General features: G+C 41.6%; 1 protein-coding gene and 1 long non-coding RNA gene across 9 annotated transcripts in view; one reads left to right on the forward strand and one right to left on the reverse strand.

Annotated features, from left to right (window-relative positions):
* The window catches only part of LOC121854446 (rotatin-like), a 167,895-nt gene that overhangs the window by 130,430 nt on the left and 14,451 nt on the right, over positions 1-23,014 (forward strand). For all 7 annotated transcript variants that reach the window (XM_042349118.1, XM_042349117.1, XM_042349113.1 and 4 more), the window contains 2 exons: positions 10,397-10,593; positions 15,541-15,673. In XM_042349118.1, the coding sequence (XP_042205052.1) occupies positions 10,397-10,593; positions 15,541-15,673 (330 nt within the window). The remainder of the gene's footprint in view (positions 1-10,396; positions 10,594-15,540; positions 15,674-23,014) is intronic.
* LOC121854448 overlaps positions 1-23,014 on the reverse strand; it is a 41,933-nt gene that overhangs the window by 6,405 nt on the left and 12,514 nt on the right. Inside the window, exon 3 of one of the 2 annotated variants that reach the window (XR_006086544.1) lies at positions 16,595-17,038. The exons of the other annotated variant lie outside the window; for it this stretch is intronic. This is a non-coding gene — a long non-coding RNA (uncharacterized LOC121854448). Of the gene's footprint in view, positions 1-16,594; positions 17,039-23,014 lie in introns of those variants that run through there. 2 annotated transcript variants of the gene reach the window in all.

Below are 23,014 nucleotides of genomic sequence, written 5' to 3' on the forward strand. Positions count from 1 at the left end.
AGAGCCGAGAGGGTCAGTGTGTTGAGCGCTTCTTGATGTGTGGAGTAGGAAGGGGAAAGAATAATTTGGCATGCCTTCTTTTGCACTTTTTTTAGGTGTTTACATTGTGTGGCATTTATGGGGTGTGCGTGTGTGTGTGTAAATAATAATAATTAACAGTTTATTGAGAAAGTTCTGCAACTAAGGCTGAAAATATACAATAGACAAAATGACTAATTGCATACAAAGACATGGGGTGGGTGGGTCATTTAACAAGAGATTTCATTACTGAAAGGTGAATGAATATGAATTGAACATACAAATTATTATAGTTTGCAGCTGATGGTTCGAGCAGGTCTCTTGCCATACTGTGTGAGGTCACATAGGCCTCGTGGTTCAGTAACTCGTCCTCGGGTGTTGATATGAAGGACCTCACGTGGTCATGGAGGCACTGGATGGTGTGATGTTCACGTGGTGCAGTAACTCGTCCATAGGTGTTGATATGAAGGACCTCACGTGGTCATGAGACACCATGTGGTGTGGGGTGGTGTCACAATGCCTCACTCTGCTGGGTGGTGTTGTGTTATCTCGTAGTCAGGTGTGAAGCAATCCCACTGTTGTTCCCATGGTTGACTCATTAGCACCTCCTGGTCAGAAGATGGGGGTCAGTTCCCAGAGTGTGCTTATCTCAGTGGTGGGTCACTGCTGTCACCGGTACTGTCTAGTGGTGAATTCACTGGCTTAAACACTGTTTATTACTGTTCACCACTGATCCCACTTTTAACGAAACGTAATTATCACTTTTGATTATGTTGATATCCCGGTGGTGAGGATGGGTCAGGGGGAGAGAGACTTAGCTGCTCAGCAGCGCCTGGTAGGTCTTGACCCTCTGGTGGTCAAGGATGTAGTGTGTGTGTGGTACAAAATAAAGGAGGTTTATACTCAGATGAATCGCTATCTTACAAGAATTCCAGCATTGCAAGTTATATTCAGTGACATTTTATAAGTGTTAATCTTTCCTCCGTTTGTTGTGAACTAGGAAGAGGTTGAAGGGTCCATGGGGGGGGGTAAAGTGACCACACCATCCCCCCCCCCTCCCCCAAAGGGTCATCTCACTATTTGTCTAAAGCACTGACTCTTTCATGATACAATAATATTTATTTGTTTATCATTAATTAGTACAGATACATTACTGTAATAATCTGTACTTATTAATAAAACGTCACCTTCCTGTCCACCTCCTGCTTGGGTATTCAAGCTAGGCGTCGCATTCTGGATTGAACAAAAAGACGTTTTTTTCTAAAAACCAGTTTTTGTGATATAGTCCAGAATGCAACACCGACAACCCACCCATCTCCACCCCTCGAGAGTTGACTTTTGTTTCCTGCTCGCTCTAAGGCAAGAGATGACGGTGGCAGTGCATGTGATGGAGGGTGCGGGAGGGGGTTTTGAGAATTTCAATTAAATGCCAGGTAGTGACGTGTCTTCCTAATATTACTTATTAAGTAATTATTAGATGTTTTAGTTGCCTGTATGTTGGCCTGGCGAGTTATTGCTAGGCATTAACGTCGCATTCTGGATTGAAAAAAAAAAAGAGATGGATTGGGACCGCCAACATATATGTGCGCATTTAAGGATACCGCGTCATTTATCTTTATAATAATATGTACAAAAGATTCATTATTGTTTATTACTGAATATGTATTTGATTGAATTAATCTTTATGCAGGTACTCCTCGACTTACGACAACCCGGACATACGACCGCCGTAGTCGTATAAAATAATTTTCAAATTACGTATTTCCTAGTACAGTCGGCCCTTAACATACTCGGGGGTTAGGTAACAGAGATACCCGTGAATGTTAAAAATCCGTGTACTTTTGCTGCCCCCCCCCCTAAAAAGTCCCTGCCCCCCATGTCCTTATTTACCGTATATACCTGTGTGTAGTTCGAGTTTTTAAGACCAAATTATTTGGCAAAAAATTGGGGGTCGACCTCTAAACGGGTAATAGTTTCGTTAGGTTGAAAAATATTTACCAGTAACTACCAGTAAACAATGGAAACGACGCACCAACGCACCACCAGCTGTGAGTGTCGGTACAGTTGCCAGGGCAGATCTCTTGCGTCATCATAGCAAGCCCAAAGTAGCCAAATGCATGGTATGGTATACCGTACACAGAACGATGTAAAACAAACTTCATTTTTTAAAGTTTATTTATAGACACTGTACATAAATTTTTGTTCATTACATTTGAAACATCAATCTTTGTTAATTTAATTTGAAACAAAAGAAAACTACGATACCGTATTTTCATTAAAATATTACATCACAAGTATATTTTACCTTAACTGTGACTGAATGAATATATTTTCAGAAATAAATATGGAAATGTAATATTTTGGCTGAAATGACGTACATATTACAGTGGAAAGTGGGATAAAATCAGGACGAAAACAATGAATTTCGCTTTCTTTCGTTGTTCGAAAGATTTGACCGTAATCGCTTTTCGAATGGTTTTCAGTTAAAAAACTGTTGTACCGTACTGTATTACAATAATATTCTATCCTATCATTAGCCTCATAATCCCACAACTGAAAACCATTCGAAAAGCTATTACTGTAACATCTTTTGAACGAAAGAAAGCGAAAGTCATTGCTTTCGTCACAATTTTATCCCACTTTCTACTGTAATACGTACGTCATTTCAGCAAAAATATTACATTTCCATATTCTCAGAAATAAATAGTAGTTTTGTTGAAACATAATGTACAGTATTTAATATTAAAATGTACTGGCTGGCATCTCCACTCGTCCCTGCTCCCGCCAGTCACCACTCCTCCCCACTCTATCCCTCCGCCTCCTCCACATCGTCACTACTGTTGTATTACAATAATATTCTATCCTAATTCACTTGAATAAATAATACGATACCATATTTCTGAATATTTTCATTAAAATCCATCAAAATCATTTTCCTTGTCATCATCTTAAGCACCAAACAGCTACCCCCAGTCTTCTCCTTGAACAGGGCTAGAGGGTACGTGTTTTTCGAATCGTTTTCAGTTAAAAAAATGTTACATCACATGTATATTTTACCTAAACTGCGCCTGAATGAATATATTCTCAGAAATAAATAGTAGTTTTGCTAAAACGTGATGTATTTCAATGTAAAATAGGATAAAATACATGACGAAAACAAAAGACTTTACCTAGCCTTCCGATGTTCAAGAGATGTTACTCGTTTTTTTTAATAGTTTTCGGTTAAAATACTGTTATATTACAATGATATTCTATTCATACTGTGCTTGATATACTACATTCACGGAAATGTAATATTTTTGCTGAAATGACGTATGTATTACAGTGGAAAGTGGGATAAAATCGTTACGAAAACAATGACTTTCGCTTTCTTTCATTCAAAAGATGTTACCGTAATCGCTTTTCGAATGGTTTTCAGTTAAAAAAACTGTTGCATCACAAGTGAATTAGGATGGAATATTGTAATACAACAGTTTTTTTAACTGAAAACCATTCGAAAAGCGATTACTGTAACATCTTTTGAACGAAAGAAAGCGAAAGTCATTGCTTTCGTCACTTTCCACTGTGATACGTACTTCATTCAGCAAAAATATTACATTTCCATATTCTCAGAAATAAATAGTAGTTTTGCTGAAATGTAATGTATTTCAATGTAAATTAGGATAAACTACATGAAAACAAAAGACTTTACCTAACCTTCCGATGTTCAAGATATGTTACTCGTTTTTTTAATAGTTTTCGGTTAAAATACTGTTATATTAGTGATATTCTATTCATACTGTGCTTGATATAATACATTCACGGAATTGTAATATTTTTGCAACTACAATTCTGATGTCAACATAAGCGTGGCTACAGAGAGACTGACTGAGTGAGGGAGAGCTATGTGTGTGTGTGTGAGGTTGCGGGAGCGGGCGGTGTCCTGTGTTCGGTGCCGCACGCGAGTTGAATGGCGCACGATTTGAATGTACTTCAATTACTTCAATGTACAGAATATTCCTCCGGCGGGGCAATCCGCGTATTTGCAAATCCGTGTATGCTAAACCCGCGTATGTTAAGGGCCGACTGTACCGAAACTTTTCCGTCCCGTACGACAGCGTGGGCTGGGCCTCCTCGTGGTGTACAGCATCCACGCCGTAGCCCACTCAGTTGGTATTTGACCGTCGTTGTTGTTAGTGATTGCGCTGTGTACTGACAAAATTTTTGTTTGTAATTCCCAATAAATTGGCTGGCAAGCATAAAAGTGAGAGTTCTTGTGGCGCTGATAAGAAAAGGAGACAGTCAATTACTTTTGAGATGAAAATTAAAATAATAATGCAATATGAAAATGGAAAAACGGTAGCAACCATTTCAAGCAACCTTGGCTTCTCTCACTCGACGATGTCAACAATTTTGAAGGACAAGGCAGAGGCATTTGCTACTGTTAATGAGGGGATGCAAATGTTTGAAGAAATGGATAAAAATGTTGAGCCTTTTGCAAAAGCTGACAGAATGAACCAAGATGCACTTGCTTGCTACAGGTAGATTTACAATGAAAAGAAAAGGCAAACAGTGTAGTCTAAATTGGACATATATTTTAAGTAGTTCCCCACTGCTGTATCCTCACGCCCCACCACTGCTGCCTCTTCAATCCCGAAAGATGATCCAATACCTTCAACAAGCAAGTGTGTTAGCCTGTCTGAAGAAAGCGAAATTGATGACCCACCCAGCCCTGTCTCCTCCTCTGCTTCATCCAATTAATGTAATCTCCATGTTTAATTAAAAAAATTATTGAGGCCCCGTGTGCATTCAGCTGACTTCATTAAAGGTAGGTGCACAGTAACACTTTATTCATTTTTCATTATTGATTACTTTTACTGTACCGTATTTCATTTTAGAATTTCTGTGTATTATTTTCGCATTTTCGACTTACGACCAATTCGACTTATGACCTGGTCGTCGGTCCAGAACCCTGTTGTAAGTCGAGGAGAGACTGCATATGCGAAATGAACAATACAATTCATTAATAATATGTAGAGTGTTAAAACACACAAGGGGATAAGAGACGGCATTGTTGTCAGTGTTTACACCCATAATGTCAGTTATTCACCTAAAACTGAAGAAAATAAGACCCTGGTTGTTGTTGTAGTTAAATTAATGTAAAAAAAAAATTAATTAATCTTATTTAATGTACAGTGGAAGTAACCACTGATATTAAGGAAAAAGTGAGACTGATAGTGGAACGCCAATGTATACATGCGCACTCAAGGAAACAGTCATTTATCTTAAGAATACGTACAAAAGATTCATTATTGTTTATTACTGAATATGTATTTCATTGAATTAATGTTTATATATGTGGAATAAACAATGCAATTCATTAATAATATGTAGAATATTAAAACACACACGAGGAGACAAGACGGCATTGTTTTCGTGAGTGACGATGGTTCTACATAAGAAACTGAAGGAAATAAGACCCTGGTTGTAGCTGTAGTGAACTTAATTTAAAAAAATTGAATACCTGTATGCATGTTATATAATGTTCATAAATGGAACACTAGAAGTAGCTGACCACTAATGGTAAAGAAATAATGCGAGACGATTGGGAACGACAACGTATGAACAGTACAGTGGTCCCTCGGTTAACGAACACAATTCGTTCCAGAAGGTTGTTCGTTTACCGAAAATTTCGTTAACCGAAACCATTGTTTCATTGGGTTTTTGGTTAATTGGTTCCAGCTCACCGAAAATTACCTTAAGTAAAAAAAAAATGCATTTAAGTACACTTACTTTGGGGTGTGTATGTAGAAGGCTCCTGGATGATGATGCTGATGTGAATTTTAAGTGGGAGGTGGAGGAGGAGAAGGAAGTGGGGGTGGAGGAGAAGCATTTTACTGCTTCTTGGAAGGGGAGTCACCTTCCACGAAAATTTCAGGAACCTCTGGACTGACAGATTCTCCAGCAGGAATATCCTCTCTCGTTCTTGAAGTGGAAGGCTGAGGGGTAGCATTTGTTTCCCGATGCCTTTTAGTAAAGAAACTGTCAATTTTGGGTTGTGGGGCATTTCTCCTCCTCATCATTAACTGATGTTTGAAGGAGACCACTCTGTCCTCAACATTACACAAAATAGGTTCTGTTGTTTCCACATCTGGGTGCCTTGAAGCCAGTTTCCTGAACTTCTCCCAGTGGTGAACAACATCTTTCAAATCTGAAGTTGACATATGGTCATCACTTTCCTTTCCCTCCTCACCACTGTCAGCCTCTAACACCCAGTTGCTGCAAGTCTTCAGGAGTAAGTTCCTGCTCATGAGACATCACAAACTCTTCCACATCATCCTCCTCCACTTCAAGGCCCAATGACTGACCAATGGACACAATCTCCTGGTCCAACTCTGCTTCTTCCTCAAATCCCTCAAAATCATGGACTGCTGATGGCCACAGTGTTTTCCATGCAGAATTGAGGGATCTAATAAGACTTCTTGCCATGATGACACATTCAATTTTACAGCCTCCAGGATGTTGAATTGTGTCTTCCAGAACTGTTTCAGTGTTATTTCAGGATCAGTGGAAGTTGCCTGATAACACCTCCTGAACATTTTCTTCATGTACAGCTTCTTGAAGTTGCTGATCACATTCTGGTCCATTGGCTGCATGATTGATGTACAGTAGTGTTGGGAGGCAAAAACAACACTTTGACAAAGTCAAATTGAGCCTCCAAAGTGCTGGCAAGTTCAGGGTCATGAACAGGGGCATTATCCATAAGGAGAAGAGCCTTTAAAGGGAGTTTATTGGTGGTTAGGTAGCTCTTGACAGAAGGACAAAACACCTCAACAGCTCATTCATTAAAGAGCTGTCTTGTCACCCATGCCTTGCCGTTGGAATTCCAATAAACTCCAAGCTTTCCTCTTACCACTTTTTGTTGTTTGAACACCCTGGGGATCTCAGAGTGGTAGACAAGCATAGGCTTCAGTCTGAAATCCCCTGAAGCATTGGCACCAAGCAATAGAGTGAGATGGTCTTTCATGGGTTTATGCCCAGGTAAAGAGACTTCATCTCTGGTGATGAATGTTCTTTTGGGCATTTTCTTCCAAAACAGCCCAGTTTCGTCCACATTGAACACTTGCTGTGGAAGATAATTTTCTTCATCCGCCAGTTTGTTAAAGTCCACTACAAACTTTGCTGCTCCTTCTTTATCTGCACTTGCAGCCTCACCATGCCTAATAACACTGAAAATGTCACTTCTTTCTTAAATTTTTCAAACCAGCCCTTGCTTGCCCAAAAATCTTCGAACTCTGTGCCAGAAGAACCTGGTTGATCTTCCTTTAAATGTTATCTACCTGGCTTTTTCACAAATAAATTCTGTAGAAACTGAATCACCTTTCATTTGCTTTTCCCTGATCCAAATGAGAAGTAACCTCTCTGTTTCTGATATCAATGATCTACCTTTAAACAGTCTGGTAGATTTCTCTCTCACTTTCACTTCTTTGAACTTGTCTTTCTGTGCAAGAATTGTCGACACAGTTGATGCCGACATGCCATAGTCTTTACTAAGCACATATGTTCTAATGCCCTGTTCATGTTTCTTTATGATTTCCTGCTTTACCTGGATTGAAATAACTTTTCTCGATTTTGTTGGAGCCATGCTGGATTCGATTTCAACACTGAAATTTTAAGTTTTATTGCTGTAAATAAAGAAATTTTTCTTTAAACAAACACTGCACTGCTCTCTATATTATCAATATGTAAAATATATTTCAAAATGACCAATAATTTGACTGGAAACACAGAAAAAAAGCATTTATGTTGAAGAGTCTCAAACAAGATGTTCCTTCCTCTGAACCGATAAACAAACTGACGCCAAGCTTGGTGTGTTCAGTGTCTGTTTGGCGCGCAAAAACTAGTTTCCTGTACTTCAATTATGTTCAATAATTGTTAAAATGACTAAAAAATTTAATATAAAATTTTTAAAATTCTTGAATAGCACAACCTTTTTGACATTTACTAAATTGGTAATGAATTTAAGCCCTAAAACCAATTACTGTATCGGCGGACTAATACTACAGCTGGTGAGCAGCCAAATGCAAGCGAAAACATGTTGGGAAAAATTCGCAAGGAATTCGTTAACCGAAGTGAAGAATCTTATGGAAGGTAATTCGTTAACCGAGGCGTTCATTAACCAAGGGATCACTGTAAGTGCGTACATGTGAAAACTTATCATCATTTCTCTACATATGAATATGAAAGCAACACTTAATTACTGTTCAAATATGTTTTAATTAATATTTATGAATGTAAAACAGAAATTCTACTCACCAATGGTGGTAAAGTCTAAAACATAAGGACAGCCAATGAATATTGTGCGAGTTTTTACTCAGCTGACGAAGTCATCAGGTTCAACTCAGGCTGAAGCTGTAGCTTTCCATAAAGCTGTTGCTGAAACTGTTACCGAACCTGAAGCTGCTTATGATGTTGAATTTGATGGTGTAGCTGAAGTTGATGGTTTAGGCTTTCGAATAATAAAGCTGTCGAAAGAACCTTGCATAGCTGCTTTCTTTTCTCATTATACATCTTTATGTAAAGGTCATTTGCGTTTATTTAAATTTTAAGGCTTTGTTCTGTTAATGGATCCACTTCAGAAAATATGTTCATTGCTTGCTCCATATAATATCCACAGACCTCTCACCTTTTTCATATCGTTTTAACACATCTAGTTTCTCTGCTAAGCTTATACACTTTCTATTAGCCTTTGAAACAACACTACCATCACTTGCTCTCTTGTTCATGTTTAATAGGGATGCAAAAATGCTGTAAGAAACTTGAGAAAGTTTTTCTCCTGTTCCTGTTCCAGATGCGTGAAAACAAAAGGCCCGCCAAGCTCCGACTGTTGTTTACCACTCATTAACCAGGCAGCTTCTTTGCGCAAGGCGCTTTTCATTTTTTTACAGTAATTTTTATTTTATTTTTATAATACTTATTGGGATTTAGTTATTATTTTTATGAAAATGTAATTTTATTTAATTTTTATTTGGTCATAAATACGAATGAAATAAGGACATAAATTGAATTGGGTCCTAAATTAACTAGGGTCTTAAATATGAAAAGTTGTTGGTCCAACTGTTGTTATCAGAGGCTTTTCTGTATATTGTATTTACATGCACAAAATCATGTTTTCCCCTACAAAACTAGTTTAAAATCACTTTCAATAATTGTATGATGAAACATAACTTAAAAAAAAATCCACAAAATATCCTTGTAAAATAGGGTGTGTCTTATGCGGTGGTGCGTCTTATACGCCGACAAATACGGTATATTTATACAGTACTCGTATATATATTTTCTTGATACCTTGCTTTATTTTATCGCAATAAATGGTTTCTGTCAAATTGAAATAAATTTTCCCTTTACTGTATTCTCAGGGCAAATTAATAATTATTTCTTGCATTTACTTCTGTTATTAAATATTTAAATTGCAGGTTATATATGATGAATTTACACCATAAGAACGCTGATCAAACAAGAATGTAAAAATGAATCTATCTATATAAAACAAAGAAGTATGTCTGTTTGTATGTTTGTGTGTGTTTTTTTTGTTTGTGTGTCCGCACAAGAATCTTGGAAACTACTTTACCGATCTGTAGTGATGATGGATGGTGTTTTATGTAGTGATGATGGATGGTGGTATATGTAGTGATGATGGATGATGTTATATGTAGTGATGATGGATGGTGTTTTATGTAGTGATGATGGATGGTGGTATATGTAGTGATGATGGATGTTGTTATATGTAGTGATGATGGATGGTGGTATATGTAGTGATGATGGATGTTGTTATATGTGGTGATGATGGGTGGTGTTATATGTAGTGATGATTACACAATAAAATAATAACAGTTTAATGCTAAAAATATATACTTTGCTGTACCGTTGTAGTGAAAAACATGGTGGAACTTACATACACCGTTAATGAACTATTGATGGAAGAAGAAGTTTTGGGGACTGAACAGTGAGACAATGTGGAGCCTCCCGGAGGATGGCGTCCTACCGTTGCCTAGCGTGATTCTGCTAGTTTATAATAAAAACAAGTCCAAAGCTGGCTGACACAGTGATGCCAGATCCCCCCTACCTCCCACCCATTATTTTTCCTCCATTGTTCATGGACCTCATTAGGCATGAACTAAATCTGATTGCTCCAATAAATTCCCTGAGCAAATCTTTTTCATTTTATTGGAGATTATTATAATTTTACTCATTTTTTAAAACCCTAATGTTTCCCTGTCAGAGTAAATAGTCTTTAAAAAGCATATTATTGTTTAAGGGTTAATTAATTGCATCTTATTAACAAAATATTAATTCTGTGATCATAGTGAATCTAAAGGGATGTTTCAAATTTCTTCAGGATATTACTACCTGGTCAAGTGAAGAGGGCTTCTTGGACTGGTCATGGTTAGTCTCATTGTGGGTGTATCGTGACCCCAGTGTGACGAGTACAGGACTTATGATAGCTGCTGCTTTAACCACCCAAGCCCGTGGGCTGAGCCTTCTCCACAACAGTCTTACCCAGGTCTCAGGGGGAGTGTGGGGAGCTGCTTTAAGGTATGTATTCTCTTAAATTTTCCTTTTTTGTTTTGTTTTTTCAGCTACCAGTATTTTATTTTGCCTTTTCAGAAAATATATGGAAGCATTAAGATTATCCTTGTCCATCTCTCTATCGACATGAAGTTCATTTCTGTTCAGTTCTTAAAGGAAGGCTTTGTGGATGAATGGTAAATTTGGCATGTAGTGTCATATCATGAATACTTAGGCTGAACCTGACAATATACATCTTATATGGCCTGTTTTCAGCAAAGAAATTCCAACAGGGTTATGCAGTACATCACTTGCAATGATAGTCTCGTTCTGTCAAATTCAATAAACTCCCTCTAACCCAACTCCCTTAATCTGGATCCCTTGCAAACTACACTGGGATCCAGCACCAGACATGTGTATCCCCAACCCAGAAAACACAACCAAGATCTGGTTAGCAGGGAGGAAAATCCCAGTAAGCTGGTGACTTTGGTGCATGGCTCAGAGATGGCAGCAGGTGTCTCATCATGTAGTTTTGGAGGGAGTGCAACTTAGCCTCTGGCATACTCTATTAATAAACCGCTTATTATTATTATTACACACACACACACCTACCTACCTACTTCTGGCGCTGCTCAGCAGCAGCCACGTCAACTATTACGTTGGCCCACACCAACTCCCTCCTCCCCACCGGAATATTAACAAGTTCTCGCCAGAAGTTACTATTTCATTTGGAAAAGGAATGGAACCAGTGTTGAATAGTGGTGAACAGTGCTAAGTCAGTGAAAAACAACTCGGCAGTTACAATTGAGTCTTACCCAAGCTAACCTTCACACAGTAAGGTCCCAGGTACCCAGTGATAATTCCCCTGAGACTCCACGATAGAGAGGCCTGGGACCACACCTTACCCACTTGAGTGAGTAAAGTCCTGTGACAACGGACCACGTGGTGTCCCCATGATGCTACAACACCACGTAGTGAATGAGTTGCTACAGCATCATGTGAAGTTCCTCATAACACCATCTGCGAGGGAATTACTACACCACGTGATGCCCCTCATAACACCATCTGTGAGGGAATTACTACACCACATCAGGCCCCTCATAACACCATCTGTGAGGGAATTACTACACCACGTCAAGCCCCTCATAACACCACCTGTGAGGGAATTATTACACCACATCAGGCCCCTCATACACCATCTGTGAGGGAGTTACTACACCACATCAGGCCCCTCATAACACCACCTGTGAGGGAACTAGTACTCCACTTGATGCCCCTCATAACGCCATCTGTGAGGGAGTTACTACACTACGTGTCTGCTGTTCAACACCTCAGCTCACATGATCTACGTGTGTAAACATTAATCTGTATGTTCACTGTATGTTCCTTCACTTTTCTCTAATGAAGGCTTTTGTTAAAGCAACAATGTATGTAATAAGTAATTTATGTCCAATGTATATTTTCAGCCTTCAGGCTGCAAACTTTTTCAATAAGCCGTTTATTATTATTATTATCACACACACACACACACACACACACACACACACACACACACACACACTAATGAATGGAAAACCACATTTGTCACCCCCATCCCCAAGGTCACCACCCCACAGTCCCCTAATGACCTCAGGCCAGTTGCCATTACCCCCATACCCAGTCTACTTTGTGAGGACTTTGTTTTTGAGTGGGCATTTGCAAGAATCTATCAGTCAATTGATCCACAGCTATTTGGCAATATGAGGACCTCCTCTACATCACACTGCTTAGTGAGCTTTCTGGATTTTCTGCATAAAAACCTGCAGAAATGTAAGACATCACTGGCCGTTGCTCTTGTTGACTTCAGGAAGGCCTTTGACCTTGTTGATCACTGCACTGTTATCAACAAGGCCATTTCACTCGGGCTGCCCACCAACCTGGTCTCATGGCTCACTTATTTCTTGAGTGAACGTCGCCAGGCAGTGAGGTATCAGGGCTTGGTCTCCACATTCCAACACCTCACCTGCGGTGTTCCCCAGGGGACCAAGATGAGACCACTGTGCTTCCTCATCCTGATCAACGACGCTCTATCGGACACTCCTCACAGGTGGAAGTACGCGGATGACTGCACTGTGGGGGTTTCAGTGGACAACACCACACCAGACTACTCATCGCTACAAGGCACCCTGGACAGGCTACAGGCATGGACTACGGAGAACAAGGTCACCATCAACCACACCAAAACCGTAGTCATGCACATCAATACCGCCACCACGCCAGTGCAAGCCCCAGCAGTCACAGTGGGTGCCCAATAGCCCATCCTCTCCAGCTGGTGCAGTCTGCCAAACTCCTGGGTGTTACTATAGACAACAAACTTGACTGGAAGGCCCATGTAAATAACACAGTCAAGGCAGCCTCGTACCGTCTCTGCATGCTACGATGATTTAGGTCACTTGGGACACCCACGCCAGAGCTGAGGACCATCTACAACGCCTTTATTCTCCCCAAACTAACGTATGCGTCACCAACCTGGTTGTCTTCCCTCAACTCCACCCAACAATGTCAACTAGAGAAGGTACAGAAAAGGGCCTGCAGAATCATGCTCCTCGTTGACTACTCCGGCTACACCAACGCTCTCTCCACCCTGGAAATGCCATCCCTCAGTGACCTCCACCACCAAGCACTGGAAAGGTTTGGCAGCCAACTATTGCACCACCCTCGTCATCGCCACCTCCTGCCACCGGCAGCCCACCTCGCGCAGTCCGTCACTACAACACACACACACACACACACACGGTAAAAGAAATTGCTGTCTCTAGAACGAAAGGCTCTTTGTCCTGGCCGCAAAAATGACCGCAACTTTAAAACTATCCCGAGTCATTCATGGGTACATCCAGGGTGTCATCCGCGAATAATGGAGGTCCACGGATTAAAAATCTGCAAATTGTCAGGGCATGTTGTATTATATTTTCATTATTTCTAAGCCACATTGTTATATAGAGTAGAATAATTGTTAAAGAAGTCCGTTTTTCTGAAAGTCGCATCAGGAGTCAGCTGGCTGACATGCCAGTCAGCTGTGGCCTGTGAGAGATGGTAATGCCTGTTGCCATTGTTACATATAAGGAAACTATAAAAGTTGTGGAAAATCATTTCACTGCATCACACAACCAGCTTTGCTGTAAGTTTAGTTTATCCTCTTTGCCATTGATTGTGAAGTTGATTTCAGCAGAGAATATTTAGGAAAAATAATGAAAGCATAAAAAAGCTAAAATTATACAAGATAATGCACACACTGGATTGCACCTCAGCTGGGATGTGCTGTCACTGTCAACCGACCTTTAGCAACTTTTGCTAAGGGTCAGTAGGCAGAGGCACCCAACCCAAACTCCTTCCCCTGCTCGGTGCACACGGCAGTTGAAGCCGAGAGAGGCGCAAGTGGAAGTATCTTCCCCATCCATACACTCCTGTACACACTGCGTCTTTTTATTTTTGCCTTTGCCAAGCGCATAAAGTTGAATGCACATAAGTTAAATGGGCATAAGGTGCGACACGACTGAATTCGGTGGAAGAAAAAACTTTTACAAGTACAAACAATTTATGTAGGTGAGCTGATGGCCTGAAGCTTTATCTGATATAAGCAGTGCCTTGTGTGTCATGCTTTTTTATGGCACAGTATTCCCTCAATGCTGGGCAAAATTATTTTTTTAACCAATTAACAAAAATGGTCAATGTCATCCATGCTTTGCTGTTTTACTCCCAAATTACTGGTAAAGTTTGTTTACATACACACTTATGAATGCTCTAGGGCTTACAGAGTGACATACAGCGAGAGGTTTGAGTTTAAAGTCAACTTCTGCATTACCACCCAACAGGAGTGTGATATTATGATCTTTGGCTGCTTTGAATCCTGGTGTAGCTTTTTCTAACATGGAAATAAATAACTAGAAAGGCATTCTCTTCCAGTGTAGTCAGGTCTTATCAACGTTAAAAACTTGACTGGGCAAGTAGCCGCCTTCCTCGATTATTTTATGTAGTTCTTCTGGATAGCCAGCAGCAGCAGATGAATCACCACTTGCTGCCTCACTAATGACTTTTAAATGTAACCCATGGCATTGTTTAGACCAAGCAAACCAGCCTCAACACCCACTGAACTTTTTGGTTTTTGCACTTGCACTTTTACTTCTATTTTTAAGATAACTGAACAATGCTAGGGCTTTTGTTTGAATAATTATAGTGCCCATTAGGGTATGCATCTGATTTTTCTCTTCAATCCATATAAAGTGCTTAAAAGTCTCTCCATTTCCTCCATAACCCCACTCCACCTTTGGCAAACTTTTTTTGCACTTATCGAAGTTGTAGACTGAGCATTTTTTTTCTTCATTCTTACGGATAGTTTTAACTGTTGATTCCGCCATCCCCAAAGCGCGTGAAATATCCACAGACCTATCACCTTTTCCATATCATTTTAACACTTTTAGCTTTGAAACCAACATTACCATCACTTGCTCTCTGGCTCATGTTTAATAAAGGCACAAAAATGCCTTACGATACCCAAGAAAGTTTTACTCGTGTTCCTGTTCAGATACGTGAAAATGAAATGCCTGCTAAGCTGCGACTTTCATGTTAGTGATGCGCAAGGCGTGTTTTTTTTGTTTTTTTTACACGTGTAATACATATCAGGATTTAGTTATTATTTATATGAATATGTCATTTTGTATTTTATTTTTTATTCTATTTTCTTCATAAATACGAATAAAATAATGGTTTAAATTGAATCGGATCCTAAATTAACCTGGGTTTTAAATATGAATCATTGTTATTCGAGGCTTTCCTGTTAAACCTCGCTTTACGATATCCCAATCAACAATAATTTGCGTTAACAATGCTGATCACATATTTCTTTAAGATTTTTAATGTTCACATATACATATGATATATTTGTTTATATACCTATAAAGTGAGATGATATTGTTAAGTTTTATTAATGTTCCACAGTTATTTAATGTCATCTGGTCGAAGCTGCATAGTCCGGACTTCTGCTGCCCAGCTCCTAATCAAGCTAACACAAACTGGACCAACAGCAAGTAACCCCTGGATCTCTCCAATTGTTGCTGATACAATCACTGGAGTAAGAAATGATATGTACAGTATTTGATATACAGTAGAAGTCCAAAAATCCGGCCTGCTTGGGGATTGGGTCGGTCCGGATTTTCGGATTTTCCGGATTCTCAGGCAGTACTTTTAAAATTCAAATTTAAGGAGGAATAAAGAAGAGATGAACAGGTACATTTTGATAGTTTTTCATTAGCAAATATAGCATGCTTCATTTATTAAAATGAGCAGTTTTAAAAAAAAAGCTGTGAATTCTAGAATTTTATTCTTTGCCTTTTTTATATCATAAATTGTAGACTTTCCAATGTCGTATGTTTCCATTAGAACAGTATTGCTCACACCACGTTCTAGTTTCTTAGTTATTTCAAGTTTGTCACTCAATTTCAACATGTTCTTCCTTCTCTTCACACAACGAAGTTTATCTACTTTACGAGCCATTATTATGGGCTTGCACAGTACTCTGTAAATGGAAAGAGTAGGACTCAAAATTACATATGTTGTCACAGTTTGATTGCTCGTTTTAAATTGGCGACCGCGTGGTCGCTTGTAGTCGCTGTGCAGCTGTGGCACTCACGCATGCGCACATACACACAAAAGCCAGCTAAATTTAAAAAAAAAAAAAAATGAGTTTTCGAAAAGTCTAGATTCTCGGGTGGTCCGGATTTCTGGACTTTTACTACATTTGTATTTTTTCTCTTTATCCTCAGATGTTCCCCATTAGTAAATGGTTTTTCAGATGAATCAGTCACCTTATCTCCATAATGTCCATAATGTGTCATATTATGATATTACCTTTATTGAAATTACAGTAGTACTGTAGCATACTGTTGTGGCAGGTTGTCAGGGTCTCTTATTTGGCCTCACAACATACGTACATGTAATATATCCAACACTCAGGATTGAGGTAGAATAGAAAGTCGCAATGTGTTTCCCGTATATATATATTGTTGCACAGCACAGTGTTAAAGAGATACTAGGTCGGGTGAAGCTTGCTCAGCGTACCTGTAGGGCGAGGAGCTTTCTGAGGGAGTGTGTGGTGTGGAGCTGTTGAGAGATGTTGCTTGCTGGTAGCAGTAAGTAGTAAGAGGTCGATGACGGCCAGGTGAAGTCTTATATAGCGGGAGTAGGCGTGGCTTGATGGTAGGCCCCCCGCTTTGTTCAGCGTCGCTGGTTACCTGACCTTGACCACGAGGGATACGCTGGTAGATTCGCAGGGGGTCGGTTAGTCAGCGACACACGGCAATACTCCCCCTCCCCTCCCCTCCGGGCGCGACGGGAGACTGGATGTTGGCCGGGTTGCGTCCCACACGTGATACAAACCGGGCAGTCGTACGTACGACTCGGCCGTTGCGGGTGACAACTCCGTCTAGTGACACAGAACCTGTGGGAGAACGGGGGAGAAGGAGGGTTTTGGATTAGAGGAGGTTGTACAGGCAATGGTTGTTGTGCTTCTATCGCGGCTGGGGCAGCGTCCTCAGAGGCACTGGCTGGGTTGACTGGGTCAGGGGCAACGTCAGGAGTAGGGTCCATGACAGGAGCAGGTTCTATGACGGCAGCAGGGTTCACGACAGGAGGAGGGTCAATGATAGGAGAAGGTTCTACTATGGCAGCAGGGTCCAGGACAAGAGCAGGGGGTACCTGAGGGTGAAAAGAGGGTGCCTTGTGGGCGGGGTGTTGCTGCCGGTGGCAACTGCGGGTAGACTGGTGCAGGTGTCGTTTGTTGGTGGTGCTGCTGGGTCGGGGGCTTAATGGGTAAGGTGGCCGGCTTGACACGGTCTGTGCTGACGGTCTCGTGTCTGCCATTCCAGATAATCGTCAGGAACTTCGCTGAACGGGTAACAATCTGGAAGGGTCCATCATAGGGGCGTTGTAGTGGGTTGTGGCGAGCATCATGCCTGATGAAAACATACTCGGCTGTGAGTAGTGCAGGAGGGATGTGTTGAGGGTGCCGAGGAGGCTGGCGTGGAGCAGTAGCTCTGAATGCAGAAACTGCATGTCGTAGCTTTTGGAGTAAGTAGTGACGGACGGCGGGAGTGGTTTGGTGCAGGTCAGGAGGGAGTGAGAAATCCCCGGGTAGGCGAAGGGGCTCACCTAGGGTGAGATCTGCTGGGCTACAGTCCATATCCTCCTTGTGTGAAGCACGGATGCCGAGGAGCACTAAGGATAGCGCATCCGTCCAGCTGTAAGGGTTGTGCTGTGCTTTGAGTGCATCCTTCCGCTGCTGGTGAAACCGCTCTACCATGCCGTTGGCTTGAGGGTGGTATGCGGTGGTGCGTTGCCTAGTCGTGCCGAGGAACTGTAGGATGCTGTACCAGAGTTGTGACTTAAACTGGGCTCCTCGGTTGGTGAAGACGGTAGCGGGGGGGGGCCGAAGCGGGAAACCCAACCGGACATGAAGGCGCGGATGTCAGACTCTGCTGTAGCATTGGGCATGGGGATGGCTTCTGTCCACCTGGTGAAATGGTCGATGCAGGTGAAGATGTAGGTGCTACCGCAGGATGATGGAAGAGGTCCCACTATGTCGAGGTGCACTACATGGAAACGTCCTTTGGGTATAGGGAAAGTTTCTAAAGGGGCCCTTGTGTGATGATGTATTTTGGAGGACTGACAGGCCAGGCACTGGGCAGCCCATTTCTTAGTATTGGGCTTGATGCCGGGCCAGACGACACGTTACGTGAGGAGGCGCTGGAAGGCCCACACACCCGGGTGACTGAGACCATGGATGCGGTCGAAAACAGTTCGGCAGTGGATGTGAGGCACGAACGGTCTAGGCTGCCCACAGGATACGTCGCACCACAATTTGATGCTTGTGCCGGGGATTGGGAGTTCTTGGAGTGTGAGGCCTGAGAGAGATGTCTTGTATGCTGCCAGGTCTTCGTCATTTTCTTGAGCCGCGGCAAGTTGCCCGTAATCAATGGGTGGAGATGAGGGGAGAATGTTGAATATACAACAAGAGAAGGCATCGGCGATCTCGTTGTGGCTGCCTTTAATGTGTTGGACGTCGCTGGAGAACTCCGAGATATACGCCAAGTGGCGCAGGACGCGAGGTGTATGTGACTGGGAGGTTGAAGTAAAGGCGTGGACGAGGGGCTTGTGATCAGTGATGATGGTGAACTGACGGGCCTCGAGGAAGTGCTGGAAATGCATGACAGCCAGGTATACGGCCAGGAGTTCTCGATCGAAGGCGCTGTATTTGAGGTGTGGTGGTTGAAGCCCTTGTGAGAAGAATGCAATGGGCATGGGAACTCCTTTGATCTCCTGCTGTAAGACGGCGCCACTGCAGTAGAAGAAGCGTCTGTTGTGAGAGTGGTCCAGGTGTTAGGTGCAGGGTGGGCTAGGAGGGTAAGGCGTGTGATGTGCTCTTTGATAGCGGTGAATGCCATAACAGCCTTTTGAGTCCACACGAGAGGCTTGTGAGACTTCTTTGGGAGTCCTTTGAGAAGGTCGTAGAGGGGAAATAGGATGTTGGCAATGAAGCGGTGGTAGTAGTTGACTAAACCCAGGAATTCTCGGAGTTTCTTCGCCGTTTCAGGTTTGGGGAACTCCCTGATGGTAGTTATCTTCTGTGGTAGGGGTTGGATGCCACTAGGCGAGACTCTGTGACCGAGGAAATCGATGGATGGAGCTCCGAAGACGCACTTAGCAGGGTGAACTTTCATGTTGTTGTTCTGCAGGCGTTGGAGGAGGAGTTGTAGTTGGTGATGATGCTCGGCAGGCGTCGAAGATGCGACGAGGATGTCGTCTATGTAGATGGTGACAAAATCAAGGTCGCGAAGCATATGGTCCATGTACCTCTGGAAAGTCTGTGCTGCATTTTGTAGGCCAAAACTCATGAAAGTATACTCGAAGAGTCCGAATGGAGTGGTGATGGCTGTCTTCTGGGTATCTGCAGGTGCTACAGGGATCTGGTGGAAGGCACGCTCCAAGTCGATCTTCGAGAAGATTGTCTTGCCATGAAGTTTGTGGTGGAAGTCCTGGACATGCAGAATAGGATACCTGTCAGGTTTGGTGACGAGGTCCAGGGCTCTGTAGTCGCCACACACCATCCAGTCGCCGGAAGATGGCTTAAGAACCATGTGAAGAGGCGATGCCCAGGAACTCTTTGAAAGACGAATGATGCCGTCTTGCAGTAGTTTGTTGAATTCCGCCTTGGCTGCGTTCAGGAGCTCAGGGCGCAGGCGGCAGGGGCGTGAGAAGACTGGAGGTCCTTTGTGTGGTGGGATGTATATCCTAGACAAGGTTCTTGAAACTCCAGGGCACGAGCAGTAGATATATTCCATAAGTAGTACAAGACTTGGTAGGATAACCAACAGGTACAGAAAAACAGGGACAAGCAAAAAGGACTCCGTGTCGTAGCCAGGCCGAAGCCGATCTGAGGGAAGTTAGCTAGCTAGGTAGGGAGAGTTGCTAGACATTACTAGGACAATAAATGACGTCTTCTAGTTACTTGACTAGCGCGGTACAGACATAGTACATCGGGACATAGTAAGTGAACATAGGCATTAGACATAAGCATAGATATCAGACATGCTATAATAATATGTAGTAATACAGACATGTGAATAAATGGTACAATGAATGGTAACAGAGTCTTGCCGTCAGGTGTGTTCACATATCTTGGTATTTACATATCTATACACTTTGGTCTCGATGTGGTGGAAAATTCCCAACGTAGGTGGTGGGGGTGGAGAGACTCGGGATGAGAAAAGTTCCTTGAACTCTTCGAGCAGGGGGTAGAACTCGTTGGACGGCGAAAGACAGGTGATAGTGTCCGTGTCTTTGGCACATGAACCCTTGATCTTGCGTGCTGTAGGCTCATGGATGAGACAAAGGTGGCTTGGGTCGACTCCGAGCTTATGGAAGGTGAGGAAGTCGAAGCCATTGATGGGTTGAGACACGTCTGCGACTACGAATGACCAGCTCAGAGTCTTGGGCAGACCGAGGTCTAAGGAGAGGGTGCGTGCGCCGTAGGAGGCGATGGGGGTACCGTTGGCGGCGAACAGGTCATAAGAAGGTTGCCTTGACGTGTCTTGTCGTGAGGGAAGGATGAGAGAGTGGGAAGAGGCCTCAGAGTATACAAAGCAGGGAGTGTTGCTAGGGAATTAGTGTCCCAGGTGGTCCCCATTGCTATAGTCAAGCAGAGAGTGTATGCAAATGGCGACTGTGTTAGATTTTCGTTTTGCTTTTATTTACTGATTTGGCAATACATTATTTTTGGTTGTAACTTATATATTTATTGGTATTATTTTTATTTATTCCTCACATTTCCTGGCACAGTACGCCCTGATAATTTACGGATTATTATTTCGCGGTCCTCTATTAATCATGGATGACATCCTGGATGTACCCAAGAAGTCTGCGGGTAGTTTTAGAATTGACGGAATTTTTGCGGCCGGGACAGGGAGACATTCGTTCTGGAGACAGTAATTACCTGTACTGCATTGTATATGTGTGTGTGTGTGTAGACACTACACACAAAACACATACAAATAAATAATAATGGGAAAATCCTCTCACAAATAATCAGAAACATATACAGTGGTCCCTTGGTTAACGAACGCCTCGGTTAACGAATTACCTTCCATAAGAATCTTCAATTCGGTTAACGAAAAAAATTTGATAAATGAAATCCTTACGAAAATCACATTTTGTTTTGAACATCAGCTGATAAGCTGAGGAGGTACAGTGGGGTATGCTATAACAAACGGATCCTACTACGAATATTCCTATAACGAACGGTTTTACCTATAAAATTGAGAATGCTATAACAAACGCAACTCCTACAACGAACGCGGATGAATACAGGACTATTTCGCCTGGCGCATGAATACTGTTGTACCGCGACCCACAACAAGAGCATCAGGCGCCATCTTTGTCTCATTGTGTAGCCAGTGCACCACTGCTATTGTTGAAATTTCGTCTTTTGATGTGGAAATTCGCGTTATTTGTATAACTATTTTGTTATACAAGTATACAATTGTAACAATAAGTCGTCCAAAGCGAGCGAGAAAGCTAATAACCCTTGAAACTAAAAAAGAAATTATAAAGAAACGTGAGAATGGAAGAAGCATTGCGAAACTTAGTGATGAATATGGGATGGCTAAATCGACTATATGTACGATTTTGAAGAATAAAGAAGAGTTAAAAACTGTGCAAGTGGCTAAGGGAATCTTTAGACTTAGCAAAGCAAAGTGTAATGTGATTGAAGAGATGGAAAATTTACTCTTAGTGTGGATAAAGGAGAAAGAAATGGCAGGTGGTAACATTAGTGAAGCTATAATTTGTGAGAAGGCCAGACAATTGTTTGAGGACCTTAAAGCCAAGACTCCCAGTGAAAGTGATAGTGATGTGCCAGTGTTTAGGGGTACCTGCATGCTGAATAACACTAAGGTAAGATAAAGTACCGTATTTTTTACATTTTCCACAGAATTTTTTCAGTGTTAAGTGGTTGTATTTGGGGGCCTGGAACGGATTAATCCTATAACGAACGAATGCTATAAAGAACGAGGTTCTGGAACCAATTACGTTTGTTATAGCATACCCCACTGTACTCAGCCAATTCAGTGATCTCTTCTATGTTTACATTCAAATTAATCACTATCTTATAAGAATTCCAGCAATGCACATTAAGTTCACCCTGGTCACTTCTATTAAATTTTATAAGCAAAAAACAAAAACTCAATCTAAAGGACATAAATTAACAATTAAGTAAATACTTCACACCACAGGCGCCAACTGTCAAACATGTCACTGTCACCCCTCCCTCCCTCCCTCCCAACCCCCCACATTCCTGAGAAATGTTTAGGGAAAAGGACTAGGTTTACAGGTTTAAAACTAAATAATACAGTGATCCCTCGGTTAACGAACGCCTCGGTTAACGAAATTTCGGTTGACGAATTACCTTCCATAAGATTCTTCACTTTGGTTAACGAAAAAATTTCGGTTAACGAATTTCTTACGGATTTTTCCCAACATGTTTTCGCTTGTATTTCCCTGCTCACCAGCTGTAGTATTAGTCCGCCAATACAGTAATTGGTTCTAGGGCTTAAATTCGTTACCATTTTAGTAAATATCAAGAAGGTTGTACTATTCAATCATTTTAAAAGTTTTATATTAAATTTTTTAGTCCTTTTAACAATTATTGAACATAATTGAAGCACAGGAAACTAGTTTTTTGCACGCCAAACAGCCACTCAACACACCAAACTTGGCGTCAGTTTGTTTATCGGTTCAAAGGAAGGAACATCTTGTTTGAGACTCTTCAACATAAACACTTTTTTTCTGTGTCTGCAGTCAAATTATTGGTCATTCTGAAGTTTAATTTACATATTGACAATATATAATGCAGTGCAGTGTT

This window comes from Homarus americanus, unplaced genomic scaffold, assembly GCF_018991925.1.
Source record: "Homarus americanus isolate GMGI-L3 unplaced genomic scaffold, GMGI_Hamer_2.0 scaffold53225, whole genome shotgun sequence".
Taxonomy (NCBI): domain Eukaryota; kingdom Metazoa; phylum Arthropoda; class Malacostraca; order Decapoda; family Nephropidae; genus Homarus; species Homarus americanus.